The sequence below is a fragment of the Centruroides vittatus genome, unplaced genomic scaffold (genome assembly GCF_030686945.1).
Source record: "Centruroides vittatus isolate TY-2023 unplaced genomic scaffold, ASM3068694v2 contig_747, whole genome shotgun sequence".
Classification (NCBI taxonomy): Eukaryota; Metazoa; Arthropoda; class Arachnida; order Scorpiones; family Buthidae; genus Centruroides; species Centruroides vittatus.
Genome location: NW_027122483.1, coordinates 916,240 through 931,424, shown reverse-complemented (window position 1 = coordinate 931,424; position 15,185 = coordinate 916,240). Strand labels below are relative to the sequence as shown.

The 15,185-nt window shown below is 31.7% G+C and overlaps 1 protein-coding gene across 3 annotated transcripts in view; it reads left to right on the top strand.

Annotated features, from left to right (window-relative positions):
• LOC136981169 (fasciclin-1-like) overlaps positions 1-15,185 on the top strand; it is a 61,870-nt gene that overhangs the window by 22,437 nt on the left and 24,248 nt on the right. The window contains exon 2 of one of the 3 annotated variants that reach the window (XM_067277448.1): positions 6,837-6,911. Coding sequence is in view for 1 of the 3 variants with exons in the window: in XM_067277447.1 (XP_067133548.1) it covers positions 8,119-8,211 (93 nt within the window). In the remaining 2 variants the exon portion in view is untranslated. Of the gene's footprint in view, positions 1-6,836; positions 6,912-7,665; positions 8,212-15,185 lie in introns of those variants that run through there. The other 2 variants (XM_067277449.1, XM_067277447.1) reach the window with 2 other exon arrangements.

Below are 15,185 nucleotides of genomic sequence, written 5' to 3'. Positions count from 1 at the left end.
GAACCCAAAAAATCTCTCTTTGCAAGAGATTTTTTGGGTTCAGCACATCTTTTAAAAAGTGAGATTTTGGGATTCAGGTAATATTTCAAGACAAATTAACAACCCAGTTACAAAAAGAGAACCCTAAAGATCCTTCACAAAGAGTGATTTATGAGATTCAGCTAACACTTCAGGACAATTAACAATTATATTAAAAAAAAGGAACCGCAAAAATCCCTTTTTATAATTACTAATTGTACTACATATCAGCTCCAAATTCTGTATCGACCGAGATCATTACAAATGACTCCAAAAGTCACTTTTTATAAGATATCACTTGCAGTGATTTCAGTTGGCAGGTGAAGGAGAATTTCTCCACGCCAATGGGGAGAAAAAAAGTTTAATTTTGATGGATTTGACGGATGTAATCAATATTAGCACAATCTGTAAAGAAAGAAATGTATTTTATTAACTCTTAGTTAAGAGGAGAACTCGAAAATAATTTAGGAATGGTAAAAAAAATACAAAAAATTTATTTATTAAAGAGATAATGAAGGTTAAATAATTATTAATAAGCTAAATATTTATTTAATTTAACAAAAAATATCGCAAGAAATTGTTAGTGTTGTGTTTTTTTATTATAAATTTACACAATAAATTATGTATTGGAGTAATTTTTTAGAGAAAGTAAAACTGTTTGTACAGTGGAGCAATGCCTCGACGTAGAACTTAAACAGAGCATTAAATGATAAATGGAAAGAAATTCTTCTTGACATGTTTCCTAATTTAATTTAAACAATTTGAATGCATACTTTGAAGTTATTTTAAACAGGGAAGGTGTCTTTATGGAGTTATTAAATTTCATTTTATTCAGAAATTTGCATTTTAAATCTTTTGTTTAATTCTCTTCTATTGATCCGACAAAGATATTGTTGTAATGTTTATAAGTATTGTTTTAATTGAATGCAATGTGATATCTTTTGTATTCTTTTTAAATAAAATAATGTAGAACATAAAAAAATAAATAATAAAATAAAAGAAACTGTCCGAACAATAATTGTTATTTCTTCCAAGGTAATCTTAGATGCCTTTATGTGATTGTTTATGATGGATTTTTTATGTTTATCATAGAAGACCATTATATATTTAATTTTTAAAAATCAATTTTGTTTTTTTTGCTCAATTTTTAAAGGCTATTATATTCATTTATTGTTTACTCTAGCATATAATGGATTTTCTTTTTATATGGAGTATTTTTAGACATTTTCTGCTAAGTAAAAATGTATAGTTCTATTTAAAGTTCATAAAAGTTTTTTATAGGAAAATGAGCATATATAATCTGAAAATTTTGAAATAATTATTGAACAGGCTAATGATACTTCTACATGGGTTTTTTAACAGTCATAGATAGGTTAAGAATATTGATAGTTGACTAGAAATGCTTAAGAGAAGCTTCTTCATGTTATTAATACATGGAATTCAATGAATTTCTACTAAAACAAGTAACCATATTTCTATTCAAAGCTCAGACATTTCTGTCGGTACGACCCATTTCCCTAAGCATGTGAGCATAGAACCATAAAAAGAGATGCCCATTTATTCTTTCTAGCTGTAGTTCTATTGGAAGTTCACAATACTTCTTATCAGTTCGACTCATTTCCATAGACAAATAGCCTCAGAATCATAAAAGATGCTCATCCATCTTACCAATATATAAAATTCAATGAATATTTGAATTACAGTCTACTTCAAATGTTAGTATAATTCAAGGTAAGTTTCCATTTTTCTTTATATCAGCATTCACCCGACAACATCAATATCTTTAATCTAAAATTTTATTTACTAATAAATAAAGACTATTTACATTTGTTTGAACTATGTAAATTTGCTTGACAAATATTTAGAAATAACAAAAGTGTTCAGAGACAGTTTTTTAAATGTGTAGTGTGTGTGTGTGTATTACTCAATTGCTTTCTAGAAAATTAGGAAAATATAAGAGAAATTAATAAATAGACAGTGTAATTTATTAGGATAGAACAAATGTAAGCATGTATTTTTCTTTTTAAGCTTATAGCAGATTTCAATAAACAGCAAACCCACTCTTAGCAGAGTTATTGGAAGTTCTTATGAAAATTTCAGAGTCGAGTGTCTATAAAGACAATATATCATAAAGACTTATGCATTTATTTGTGGAATTTATATTAGTTAGGAGGAATAACCTTTCTAGTTGTTTATTTGTCTACTTTTTTTTACTTGCTGCATTAAGTCTTGGATATCTCATAGAAGCAATGATCCCACTATACCCATTATTAACCTCAGTATAGTGTTGTTCTCCTCTTTGATCCGCTTTGTGATTGATAACGGTGAAGATGCCCTCTTCCATACATCACTAAGTACTACGTCCTTTCTTTCAAAAGGAAAAAAAAAAAAGAATTCCAGACATTGGGGTCAGTTGGGAGAGACATTTAATTTATGCATATATTTTTCATAAAAATGATTCAAGAAAACCAGGGCGGATATTTATCACAGCTCTGTTAATGATAGGAATGGTTCACAGCGCACTATACGCACTATACGGCAATTTTTCTTTAGTACGAAGTTACTTAAAAGTATTCATATTTAGATAAAAAGAATATTTGGGAATGTGTTTAAGACACGTCAGCTGCTTTACATACTTTTTCCGGTATATAAATATGCAAATTCTTGCCCGAAATTTTTATGATGCTTCCTTGACATGCTATCGTAAAGACGTAGATTGCGCCAACTAATAATAGGTACAACCACTTGTATTGATTGCCTACACACCAGGTGCAACCGGATAGAGTACTCGTTCTAAATGCCCCTCCCAATACTTTTATGATATATAATATATTAAACTCGTGCCATTTTATTTTACTGCTTTCTACGTGAAATTCATTACTCTTTACCAAATTTTTGTATCATTTTTCTACGAAATCGAAAGGATACACGAACAAACTATTTGATTATTAAACACGTAAGACAGAGAAAGAGGGGGAATTGCCCTAAACGAAAAAAACTATTCAATTATTAAACAGGTAAGACAGAGAGAGAGAGAGAAAATCGCCCTAAACTAAAAAAACTATTCGATTATTAAACAGGTAAGACAAAGAGAGGGGGGAGTCACACTTAAACGAAAGACTAATGTACAGAATCGATATCAAAAGATCTTTAAGCTGTTGTAAATCCTCTATATTTCAAACCGACAAGCTCTTAGTTGTGCTAAAAGTAAGATTATTCGACTCAGTTTTGTAATGTATCAATTTTTCTCCTCCTCCTCCAAACTGTTGGAAGAGATTAACCTTGAAGAGAATTATCTTCCGACGTAAGAGAGCACGTGACCGGGAGGGGTTAACAAACTTTTCGTAACGATTAATATGTAGGAGAGATGACAAGAGTTTAATAACAGATTCGATCACGCGAAAAATAATTGCATTCTTGTCATTACATATGGTTAATGTTAGATTCCATTTAATCTAAACGGTATTATTTGATCGAATTAATAATATTGAATAAATCTGACATCGATATGTCTACAATAACAATCAGTATCAAATGTTTACTGTTTCAGAATCGACCATAACTAGTTTAGTTACTCGATCTGCTGATCTATATATCGATCGGTTAGCTTTAAATAACCTAACGTCTATATTCTGTTATAACAAGAGAAATTGACAATAACTATATAATATCGATGTATTTTGTAATCAGCTGTTTATATCGATTTCAACAATGAAGTCGATCAGGTGACGAAACTGATGTTTTTTTCTTTTTCGATCAGCTGATTGATCGGCGCGCAGCGCCATCTAAGTTCGATCGTTAAACTGCATTTTCGTTAACAGAAAAAGCCAGTTTTTATGTGAAAAATTATCATTTATTATTAATTTTTTTAAATAAAAAAATACAAAATTATTATTTTACAATTCTTTCATATTTTTTTTTATATACACGTTATATTTTATATATATTTTATTGTATTTATATATTTGTATATAGTATATAAATTAAATAATTGCCTATACCGTCATCTATCGGCTGTTAATCTCACTAAACATAAAATTCTGATATACAGTATTTTATTCACGGACGTACAGTACATCAATTATATTCGTGACAAAGATTCGAAGGTTTTAATTTATATTTAGATGTTTGTATATATAAATATATATATATATAAATAACAAATAATGTTAGTTTGTATACGAAATTCGAGTTTATAAATAAATAATTAAAGAAAATAACCGGTGAAAATTCGACTGAAGTGGGTTGGTAACTTAGTTACTCGGATATCTAATTATTCATCACACCACCTAACTGGATGATATTGTGGTTTTGTAGTTAGTAGAAACGGGCCTGAATCCGTTCTTTGAATAATTTTGTTTTTGTGGTGTTTTTTGATAACTGGACACCTTGTAACTCGTTCTGATAGGTTGACCCTTAACGGCCGAGTAACTGGGAGCGCCATATACTGACTGAGGCAGAACGTATCGTGTGTTACCACCCTGATACGGTTTGAAATACTTCTGTAGTTGTCTATAGGGTATGACCTGAGGTTTGTAACTGCTTTCCGACATAAATAAGGGCTTGGAATTTGCTATATTTTCCATTTTGAATCCGTTAAAAAGGTAGTGGTTCGGATAGAATTTCTTCTTATCCCTTCGGAAGAAAAGGGCATTCATCAGGTTCCTAATCCTGGTGGTTATCCCCGGTCGGTAGGCTGGACTTGTTTGGTATCGGTAAGGTGATAGAACGTGGAAGTTGTTCCCGTATAGATTCTGGTATCCATTTAGGAATTGCTGATAGTTGTCTAACGTCGACTGTTGTGCCGATATGCTGCTCCGACATGTATTACATGCCAGAATTACAATGGCTAATATCTAGAGGGGGAAAAAATACAATTACTTAAAATAAACTTCATAAACAACTCATTTAAAAAGTGGCCACGAAAGCAATATATAAATACAGTGGAAGATAAATTTTTTAGTGTGTAACGTGTCAGTTTTAATGCCCATATTAGGTGGCGATGACCTCGCAGCTTGCTTTCCTATCTTCCATAATTTTTCATCTCCCGTGTCACTAGAAATATCCGAAAAATCTTCCTATTGGCATAAGAGTTAAACCAGTTTACTTTACTTCCGTGTTTAAATTCACCTAATGAACTTGACACTTGTTAAAATCACAACTGCGTAAACATTAAATTTTATCGATTTTTTGAAATATTTTTGAAGGATGACGTCTAATCTATCTTCTACACGAGAGCTGTTAAGCAAAAGGATCGTCTCGCTGATGTCTCGTAAAAATAGATGACACTCGCGTAACGGGTACAGTTTATCATCCGTTAAAACAAAGATTGCCAGGGAATTTAACCCAGTTCCCACCGGATAACACTAAATATAGTGCATAGAACCGTATTAAAAACTGAAAATCCTACAATACAAATGCGTCGTGTTTGCACGTATATCAGTCAAACGCGAGGCCCACTTCCTGATCCTACCCAAAGCCGTGACCTTCTCTGCATTCGATACGAGGTCACATCTTTAACACCCGGAGCTAGCAGTGACCTATATCTCCCCCTTCGATTCCTCCTCCTGAAATTACACAGTCTACAAGGAAAATTTTTACGCTCTATAGTCTATAGTTAACACATATTTACAATCAGAATCATACTTTAAGTGAGAAAAAATAAGAATAAAAATGTCCACCCACGTCACTTATGTATATATATATATATATATATATATACATTCTTTACATATATATGATTTTTTATAGATACATAATATAAAATTGAAAAATTAATCAATTAAAAAAAATATTTCAACTTAAAAATTATTAAAATTTAAACACAATTAAACTCTTCACATATGTTGAAACTAACAGAAAAATGGGTATTTAGTGATTAGCGAGTGCGAGGCATTAAAAAATTAAATTTAAAATTAATAAGAAACTCGTCTCCATCAGATTCAATAAGAAAAAAAAAAAATACTTTACCTGTAACCAGCTGTTCTTCATTTTACAGAAAGGATGAAGCTAATGTCTTTCCAGTTCCGCGTTGAACTTGCCTTATATAGCTTGACATCTTCTAGGTCAATAACTGGGAGATCTGTACCAATAAGAAGCCTCTTGCAGATTAGGGTCGATCATACACCGCCTTCAATGAACGTAAAACCTGTAATAAGTATATCTTTAAGCGAATTTAAACAGTGTTAATGAACAAATTGTTCAATAAATCTTTCGAATGTAGCAGTAAAAATGAAAGAAAGAAAGAAAATTAATTTAAATTAAACTAAATAACACCAAAAAGTCGTAATTGTAATTATAATTACTGTTTTAAAATTAATTCTACGTAAAAATATGACTCAAAGTGAATTTAATTTTGATAGGTTATAAGGTCATTTTTGTAATGCTGTTCCCATTTTTATTACTTATTTATTTATTTATTTTGTTTTTCAGGAAATCCGTAATTTCTCAAGCGCTTAAAAATTAATTATTATGATTACTTACTTATTTAAATATTAAATTATACTACCGTTTAAAATGTTTGAAAATATCTTAAAACTACATTTCTAAGTTGATTAATGCTAATTAAATGTTTTTAAATTTTCGACTTTACTTGATTTTTTAAAAATTAAATAAATTAATTAAAGTAAATCTTATGCAAATTCATAAAAATAAATTAAATGCCTTATACCTTCAAAAGTGGATATTTAATTAAGTCTTATTATTACTAATCGAGAGTTAAACATCATTAAAACCGAGACGTTTATTGTGTTTTAGAAAATATATACATTTGTATATACATATATACATTTTTTTCCTTTGTTTTTCTGTTTTTCCAGTTAACAAGTGTCGTATTTTTCACGCTAGATGGCGCTGCAGCAGCTGAATGAAATATACAAATTAAGCGAGACCGAGTAAGTGAAATAGATTAAAATTAACTTTAATTGAGTTCCATTTCATACTTTAAATTTCATTTAATAGGTTAATCGCGGTTAAGAAATGTGTCGATTACGTTTAAACGCATTTAAAAAAATTTAAATCCATTTCTAATTTATATCTGTTGCATATTTAATTATAATTAAACAACGGCAGTGTTTACGGAGACGAAAGTGTAAATTTTTAACGCGGTTATTTTTCTTTTTTTTAACCTCTTCTTAAAAAATCCCTTTAAAGATTAATCTTATATTTAAATAGCATTTTGTATAATTGAGAAACGAAATAAATAAACAAACGAGAGGCTAATGTAAATTGAGTTTTTAAGTAAGATTTGTCTAGTTTAGTAAATACATTTAAAAAGAAAAATTAAACAAGAAAAAAAAGTGAGATTTTTTATGGCTTACATTATACTGAGTTCTATCGAGAGAGATGGAAGGGTGAGGTGAAGGAAAAAAAGCCTTTTATGGGCCATTTTTCTTTTATTCTATTTTTTTTATTTAACGGATGTAAATGCGTGTTAATTATTAAAAAAATAAATTACGTAAAGTTTTTTTTTCTCTTACGTAAGCGACTAACGATAAGCAAAACTTGACCTTAACAATATATAAATTCCAAGTGGGTTTATTAACAACCAGCCTACCAATTAACATAATTGGTAGACCACATATATAGGCGATATTATTTCCTGTTTAAGTCGAAAACATTAACCTGAAAATACGTGACGCATCGACAGGTGTAACAACATCCCTTACGGATGGTGTTTGAACATCCACCCTTGGATGTCACGTGGGGGGGCGACGATATCCGACCGGTTGGCCCGATTCGCATCCGAAGTGTACATTCGTAAATTCTTAATAGTTAAATCAAACCGGGGGTAGGCGTGGCATGGGGTATAGCTAGCTAATGCCATCTAGTGATGGTAAAAGTTACCACAAAAGCGGTTAGTTGGGAAGGATCATCTACCGAGGAGCGAGAGAGAGAGAGAGAGCGAGAGCTAGTGTGTGTGTATGTGTGCATCTGACAGAAGCCCTCTTAGGATTGTGTGATAGCCACCTGACTTTAAGAAATAAAGGATTATATCCCTTATTTTGATTTACCTAATCTGTCCATAACGGAGTGATTGAAAGGAAAACAGGAAAAAAAGGGAGAAGTGGAGAGGGTGCAACTGTGCCCAACTCGGCAGCCATGAAGTGCATCTTGGTGTTATTTTGTCTTTGTGTAGTCATCCGGTGTGAGAATATTTTAGATGCCATAAGTAAAAATCCAAATCTATCGAAAGTAAGTTCTTTCATATATACGTATATGTAGATTTTTTTTTCCTTCGTCGTTACGAGGTGTAAATCCCGTAACAAAGAAAAACCTTATCGATCCGAAGAAGGTTAATTTTTTGAAGTCGGGATAACATTGATTGTTTTGTATTTAACGCGAAACGGGCGATTTTTTTCCTTTAAAAAATTAAAAAGAAATTTTTTCCCCCAAATTCTTTCGCCGGTTTTTTCCCTAGTGTTAAATACTACCTCAAGGGCTGTGTAGTTACCATATTGAAACCGTGTAGACAGTGTAGCGCCTTTGAATGACTCAGCCCCTACATAGAATCGATTCTATATAATGTCACTCTCCTAAACGTATCCTGTACAACACACTCCCATACAGTCAATACTAGAGGATAGCTTTTCCTTTATGCACCTTTTAACTGTCTCCTTTCTGTCGAAGCAACTCGTGCTGCTCTAGTTTATCTCTTGTCTTATTTTCGGTCGAATTAAAGTTAGTTTCAGTTCTCTCTTTTTTAACCATGAATATAACCATTTGTCTCGTAATTAAATTGAAATAATAATAAAAACTATATTCTTGTGTGTTCGGAGAAAGACCTCCCGAAAATCGATATAGAGTAACCAACTTGATTTGCCTGTCGTTGACAATAAAATGTTATTTAATTACTAAATAAGGGTCTTTTTTCGAATTGTCACCATTGCAATAAACCTAATTTTTTATTCTAATTACTTTAATTTATATGAGTAAACGTACGTAGAAGTCTCCATTTTTACAACGTAAACAATAGCTTTTTTTTCCATTTTTATTTTTATTTTTAGAATAATCTTTTATTTTATTTTAAAGACATAATCTGTAAACTTTCTAAAAAAAGATTCAATACAGGATTCATTTATTTTCTCTTAAGAGATATTGTTTATACTTACTAAAGATAAACATTATTCAATTACCTGGAAACGTTAGAGTTAAGGCTCTGAGGCCCTTCCTCTGTCGTAAACATTAACGAATTTATAATCGCGAGGCCCTAAACTGCACCTCGACACGTGAATATTACGTAGTATTTTCCACCTGCTTATATAAAAATATAATTTTAATAGGTTTAATATAGTACAGTAATATATAGTTGTAGTAGCACAGTGTAGTGCGTATTTTTCCGCTTACAACGTTATCAATAGAGAAAGAAACAAGAAGAATTGGGTACTTTCATGTACGGTGTCGAAGAAAATAATAAATTATTTTCCCAGAAGTCTCATTGCTAACAATGAAAGAACAACAATGCTTTATTGGAGTTCTACTAGATGATTCACTCATCATCTGGCAAAACTCCATAATAGAGTTTAAAAGAAAGAAAGAAAAAAAAGAATTGTTTCACCCAGTAGCCCCTAACAGAAGGGGAATTAATTTATGTCTAGTTATATTTAATTGGGATTAAACCGTGTGCCCTCCTATTGTTGTATTCTCTCTCTTCGTTATCGAGTTCTGTCATTATTAAATGCATCATGCTTTAAATATGTAGATGATCTTTAAGAATCTTCTTACTCTTCTTCTTTTTGTGTTTGAAATTAGTTAATTTTCCCCTCTTTTCGTCCGAATTTCTCCCCCCTCTTCGCCCGAATTTCCTCCGTTTTACATTAAACTGAAAAAGTTTTCTTTCAGTTCGCAGCTCGCTGCTCTGCGAACTCGTTTATTGACGTCTCCCCTTAATGAGAAATTGTCGAAATTTGAACTTCGTGAGAAATACGGCAGATGATTAATGCCGCAGAAATTGCTTTCCTGCGTTTTTAAGTGGGTTAATTATTGTTATGATGCGTTACGTTACGTTTATACATGGGCGTGATTATTATCTGTTTATATTTGGTGCGTAATGAAGTCCTGTTATGCGTTAGCTCTGTTTAGATAATTAGTATTGTTCGATGTAGGTCAGAAGGGTTTGCAATATATTAGCTGGTAGTGTAATCGAGTAGGATTTCGGGGAATTTTCGGCTCTCCGGCTGGAGTGAACCCCCCTCAAATTCTCCCGATTAGAATCGGAACAGGTGGGAGACGTCACCACATTCTGGACCGCAACCCCACCCAGTTTGAGCCTCTTCTTATTCTTAGCTTCATCACGAACAGCCAATCGAAGATCATTGCTGTAGGTGGCCAGAGGGGCCGGAAGTCGTAATGAACGAAAACAATTCTGACCCCGAGGGCATCCTACAAGACGGAGGGAATCAACAATGAATATAGTTAAAACATAGAGCAATGGGGCCTCCAAACAACGAACTAACGGTGCTTTGTAAGGAAGCCCAACTCTTATCGATTCCGGAGGGGTGTCCTACTTCACTCCAGATATTTACGACTCTCTCGATCCCGTCATAGCTTTACGACTTCTCTCGATTATCGCTGATTCCCCTAACCAGTACATCAAGTTGGAATTAGAGAGAAAGAGGGGGAGGAAAATCGAATTTAAACCATTAAAAAAATTTTTTTTTCCTATTTCCTGGGAGTGGGAGCCTAAATTGACAATTAAAATGCTAATTCGGTTCTAACAGTGTTTTAAGGTGAAGCACAGCAGGTAACTAATTGAAGTTATCAATGGACTGTACACGTTAACCCCTACGGGCACGTCCCATCACTCAACAGTCTGCTGAACATGAATGGCAAATTAAACAAGTAAAAAAAACATTTAAAAAAATGTGACGATGAAAGGCAAACTGTGTCACATGACGTCATAGTATCCTGTTTTATTATACAAAAGAACTTATTACTACTACTATGTTAGAAGATTACCTTTCAGAATTCGCTTCAATGTTTTCTATCTTATCTTTACCAGACTTTCATAAATAATGATGTTCTTAAACTTGTTCACTTGATATTTTTTGAAGATAAAAACTTCTTTTTTCACCCCCCACACTCCAATCAATACCTTCCAACCAGATGTAATACAAATAGGTACACACTTATATATAAAGAAGAAAATAATATTTTTAGTAAGCAAAAGTGTACATTATTTAAGCCATTTCCTGTTATTTTATCGCACGGTGAAGAGAAATCTATAATAAAATTGATTTATAATTTAATTTTTGAATGATAATGGTGAAAAATTACTCGACGGAGCAAGTAGATTCAGTTCTCTCCTCTCATCATCTTCCCTCTCCACCTACTCCGCTGTCTCGAATCCGAGGAGGAGGAAAAAACAACGGAGCAAGAGGTTGCAATTGCTAAACAATTGCTATCGTGTATGAAATTGTTAAGCGGGCTCGATACATTCTTAGAAAATTAAAGGTGCGACCATTATCGAAATATCCATCTAAATTATTCTCCCATATTAAAAGCCTCTTTAAGATAATTTGGAAAAAAACAGATTCCATAATAAGTAAATCAAATTACGCGGCAATAAAATGCATCTATGATTGGATTTCTTTTCTCTTTTTTTTTTTTTTTTTTTTGCTTCTTATTTTTGTGCTCTTTTCCCTCTTAATATTCCAAAAATTAAATTAAACAGAAAAATTGTTTCAAAACAAAACAGAAAATAAATTTGCATAATAAATGAAGTAGTAGCCCAGCTACTACTAAGTTTTAATTTGTTAATTACTCAAATTGGATTAATGTACAGATTTTTATTTGCCAACGTAGATAAAAGTTAATTTTTTGGCCAATTGACATTCCGCCACGGTTGTAATAGGGGTTGTTATTTAATGTATGTATCCCATTGGATTTCTGCTTTCACTTCGTTTTCTACATATTGCTCTGGTTTGTTCTCAGAGGGGAAACATCTCTCTGCATTTTTATTTATTTTTTTCCCTCTTATTTTTTAGTCTCCGAAACATTATTTTCCTTTCTTTATTCGAGTTTCAATACTAAAGCCAATTTGGACTGATTCCAACTTCTGTTCCTCTTCACTTCTCATTAATTCTCTGTGTTATGGAAGGGTAAAAAAAAATTTATATATTGTTTCTTTTTTTTTTTGTCGTGACTTTTTCAAATTATTACAAAATAATAGCTATCATGTAATGGTAGTTTATCTTATAAGAAAAAAGGGTAAAAGCAGTATTTTATTTGTAATTAAAATTTAATAAAAAAAAACAAAGCAAAAACAGGGGGGAAATACTGTTGATGGAAATTTAACTTTCAATAAAATATGGTAAAAGCTTTTGGGCTATCTGTTTATAGCAGAAAAAATACACTTAAGAAGTTATCATCGCCATCTGTCTAACCTTTAAGAACTTTAAACTCGACAGAACATTTGTGTCTGATAGAATAACTATCAAAGAACCTGTAACTCTATGTAATTCTCCGCTTAAAAAATATTCTTGTACAAGAATCCCTTTTATTTAAATGACATTAACAAATTATAAATTTATTTAAAATGCTCTGTTTTTTTTATTCGAACAAACCTAAATCACGTATTGCTCCCAATCGAAGCCACGTAAAGTAATCGAGTTAGTCCAGAGTTTGCATAGCCGAATGTAGTTTGTCGGACGATGCGGCGCACGATACACGAATGCTCTTGCTCTTCTCGGAGACTGTTTCGTTGCATACGGGATAAGGAAGAGCTCGAGTTGCAATTTTACTGCTTCGGCTGAACCTATAAAAACTTTTTATCTGAAGAACACCTTAAAAAAGTTATTCAGGAAACTAATTCATTTCTTATAGAGAGAGGAGGGGGGGAGAGAGAGAGAGAGAGAGAGAGATAGAAAGACATGAATCAAATTAGTTTTAGATGATACAATTTGATAAAATTTTAAAAGGAAAATTAAAATATTTATTGAGATAATCTAAATTTTTACATAAAATGAAATGTTAAAAAGTTACTCATTGATTAGCAATTTTTTTCCATTTGTACTTTACTCACTCATAGCTAAAATATTTTCCACTACATTTTATTTATTGATGTTAATAAATTAAGAATAAAGACTTTTATAGGAAATAAAGGCAAATTAAAATGCTGATATTTGAAAAACTGATCAATAATTCTTTTAGCCAAAGTGGAGTGGGAGAGACAAACATAAGAGTTAATGTTTAGCGAGAGGAACATCTTCATCTCTAATTTTCTTCCCACTCGCGGAGTCATTTAAGAAAGTTAATTTTCTTTCCAGCTTTATGGAGGGAGATAAATTTTTTCTTTTGCATTTTTCTAACCTTTACTGGTATGTGACGCTCCGATACATATGATAATTTAGTCGATTTTGGGAAGTGTGTCAACCGGCCTTACACCTTACGGAAAATAGAAATGATGCAACATTCATTTTAATTTCAAATTTGCAAGGAAAAAGAAGAAACTTGCTAAGGAGATTTATACATTTAAGAGAAGTTAATGTGCATAATTGTAAGTGATTGAACTGTAAAAACAGAAATGTTTTCATTTTATTTACTATACTTGATTTCCTTTCTTCAACCTCACCTAGGGATATGTATGAATACATTATTTATTTATTTTTTTTTGTAATTTTTTTATTTAAAAATTTATGAAAAATACACAATTTAAGGATCATGTTACATTATTATGATAACACATTTGGGATCCTCCTGTCAGATTTGCTGTCCATCCCTGTTAGGACCTAGTTGTTCGACTCCTAGTCTTATGCTGTTTACTTTTGCTTGAATGTCTTTTTATAAATGGCTTTGATGCCCCCAAATCTTATGAAAAATACATCAACTTAGAGCTGAATGTGACAAGGGAATTAAAGATTTGTAAATTTAATTATAAATCTTAATAAGAAAACAAAACTGTTTAATCTCTTCATTCTCCAGATATTAATTCGAGTGCTTTTGTAGGAGAGAAAAATAATCTTTCGAGAGACATCACTTTCCAAATCTCCAAAAGTGTTTAAGGAAGACAAATAAGACATCGCAGAACTCTACTCTGTCTCTGCTTTTAAAGAAAGGTGTAAATATAAAGACTGGCAGTTGCTGTGAATAATTTATTTCCACATAAAATAATAAAATGCTTATTCTTTTACCCATCACAAGTAACATCCTACTGACCTCTTGCACCAATAACTTCTTCTCAAACGGAAAAGAAATAGTTTTAATCATGTTAAATTTAAATGGCAAATAAAAGCTTCCGACTCTTGTCAAAACCGGAATTCCCATTTTCAAACATCACAAGTGAAGTAGGTGTAAAGATGGCTAGAAATGGAAGCAAACTACAAATTGTATTGTGTAATTATCATAATTATCCAATTAAAAATAAAGTTGTAGTATTTTTATTAATAATTATATCTAAAAATTTTCAAGTATTTTTTTTTTTATAGGATAATAACTGGTGTAGGTCTCCCTCTTGATCTCTCTCTCTCTCTTTCTCTCCTCTACATCAGTTTTGACATCACAGGCAGATGTGGAAAGCAAGGTCATGGAATGTTGATTTACAGGTCATCAGTCAGAGCGACCTTACATTTTACAAGTGATGTCACCTCTATAAAAATATTCCACTTTAATATTATCATATTTTACATCTATACCATGGTCAGAAGTGCAGGAAATGAGGAATTTTTTTTTATTTGCTAGTCTCACCTGCTTTTTGATTATTTTGTGTGTTATTTTTCTAACAAAAAAGGTAGGATAAAGGATGTAATTATGATTAAATGAGTGTGTTTCATATATAAAAGGAAATCTTTTATAATCGAGAAGTGATTCAGTGCCTCTAGCTGCATAGTGTGCATTTTTTTATTATTATTATCTCATTTGTCAGGTTTCCACTAATAATAAGGAAGAGATTAGACACTTTCAATAATAAGGAGCTGATACAGGATACTTTTAATCACATTATAACATTTTCTCTCCCATTTTTAATCTGGCGTAAATAAATTTTCTGAAGGGTAAGGTGCGGCAAAACTAGTTAAGCAGGTGAAGGAAAGAGGATAGCTAAGGGACATATATTCTTCCCATTTTCTCTTGGGTTTATTAAGTGAGAAAATCATTAAAGCTGCACATCAGCACAGACCTAAACACAATTTGAATTAACCTTTTAAGATTATCATGAAGTGGGTCAAGTAGTT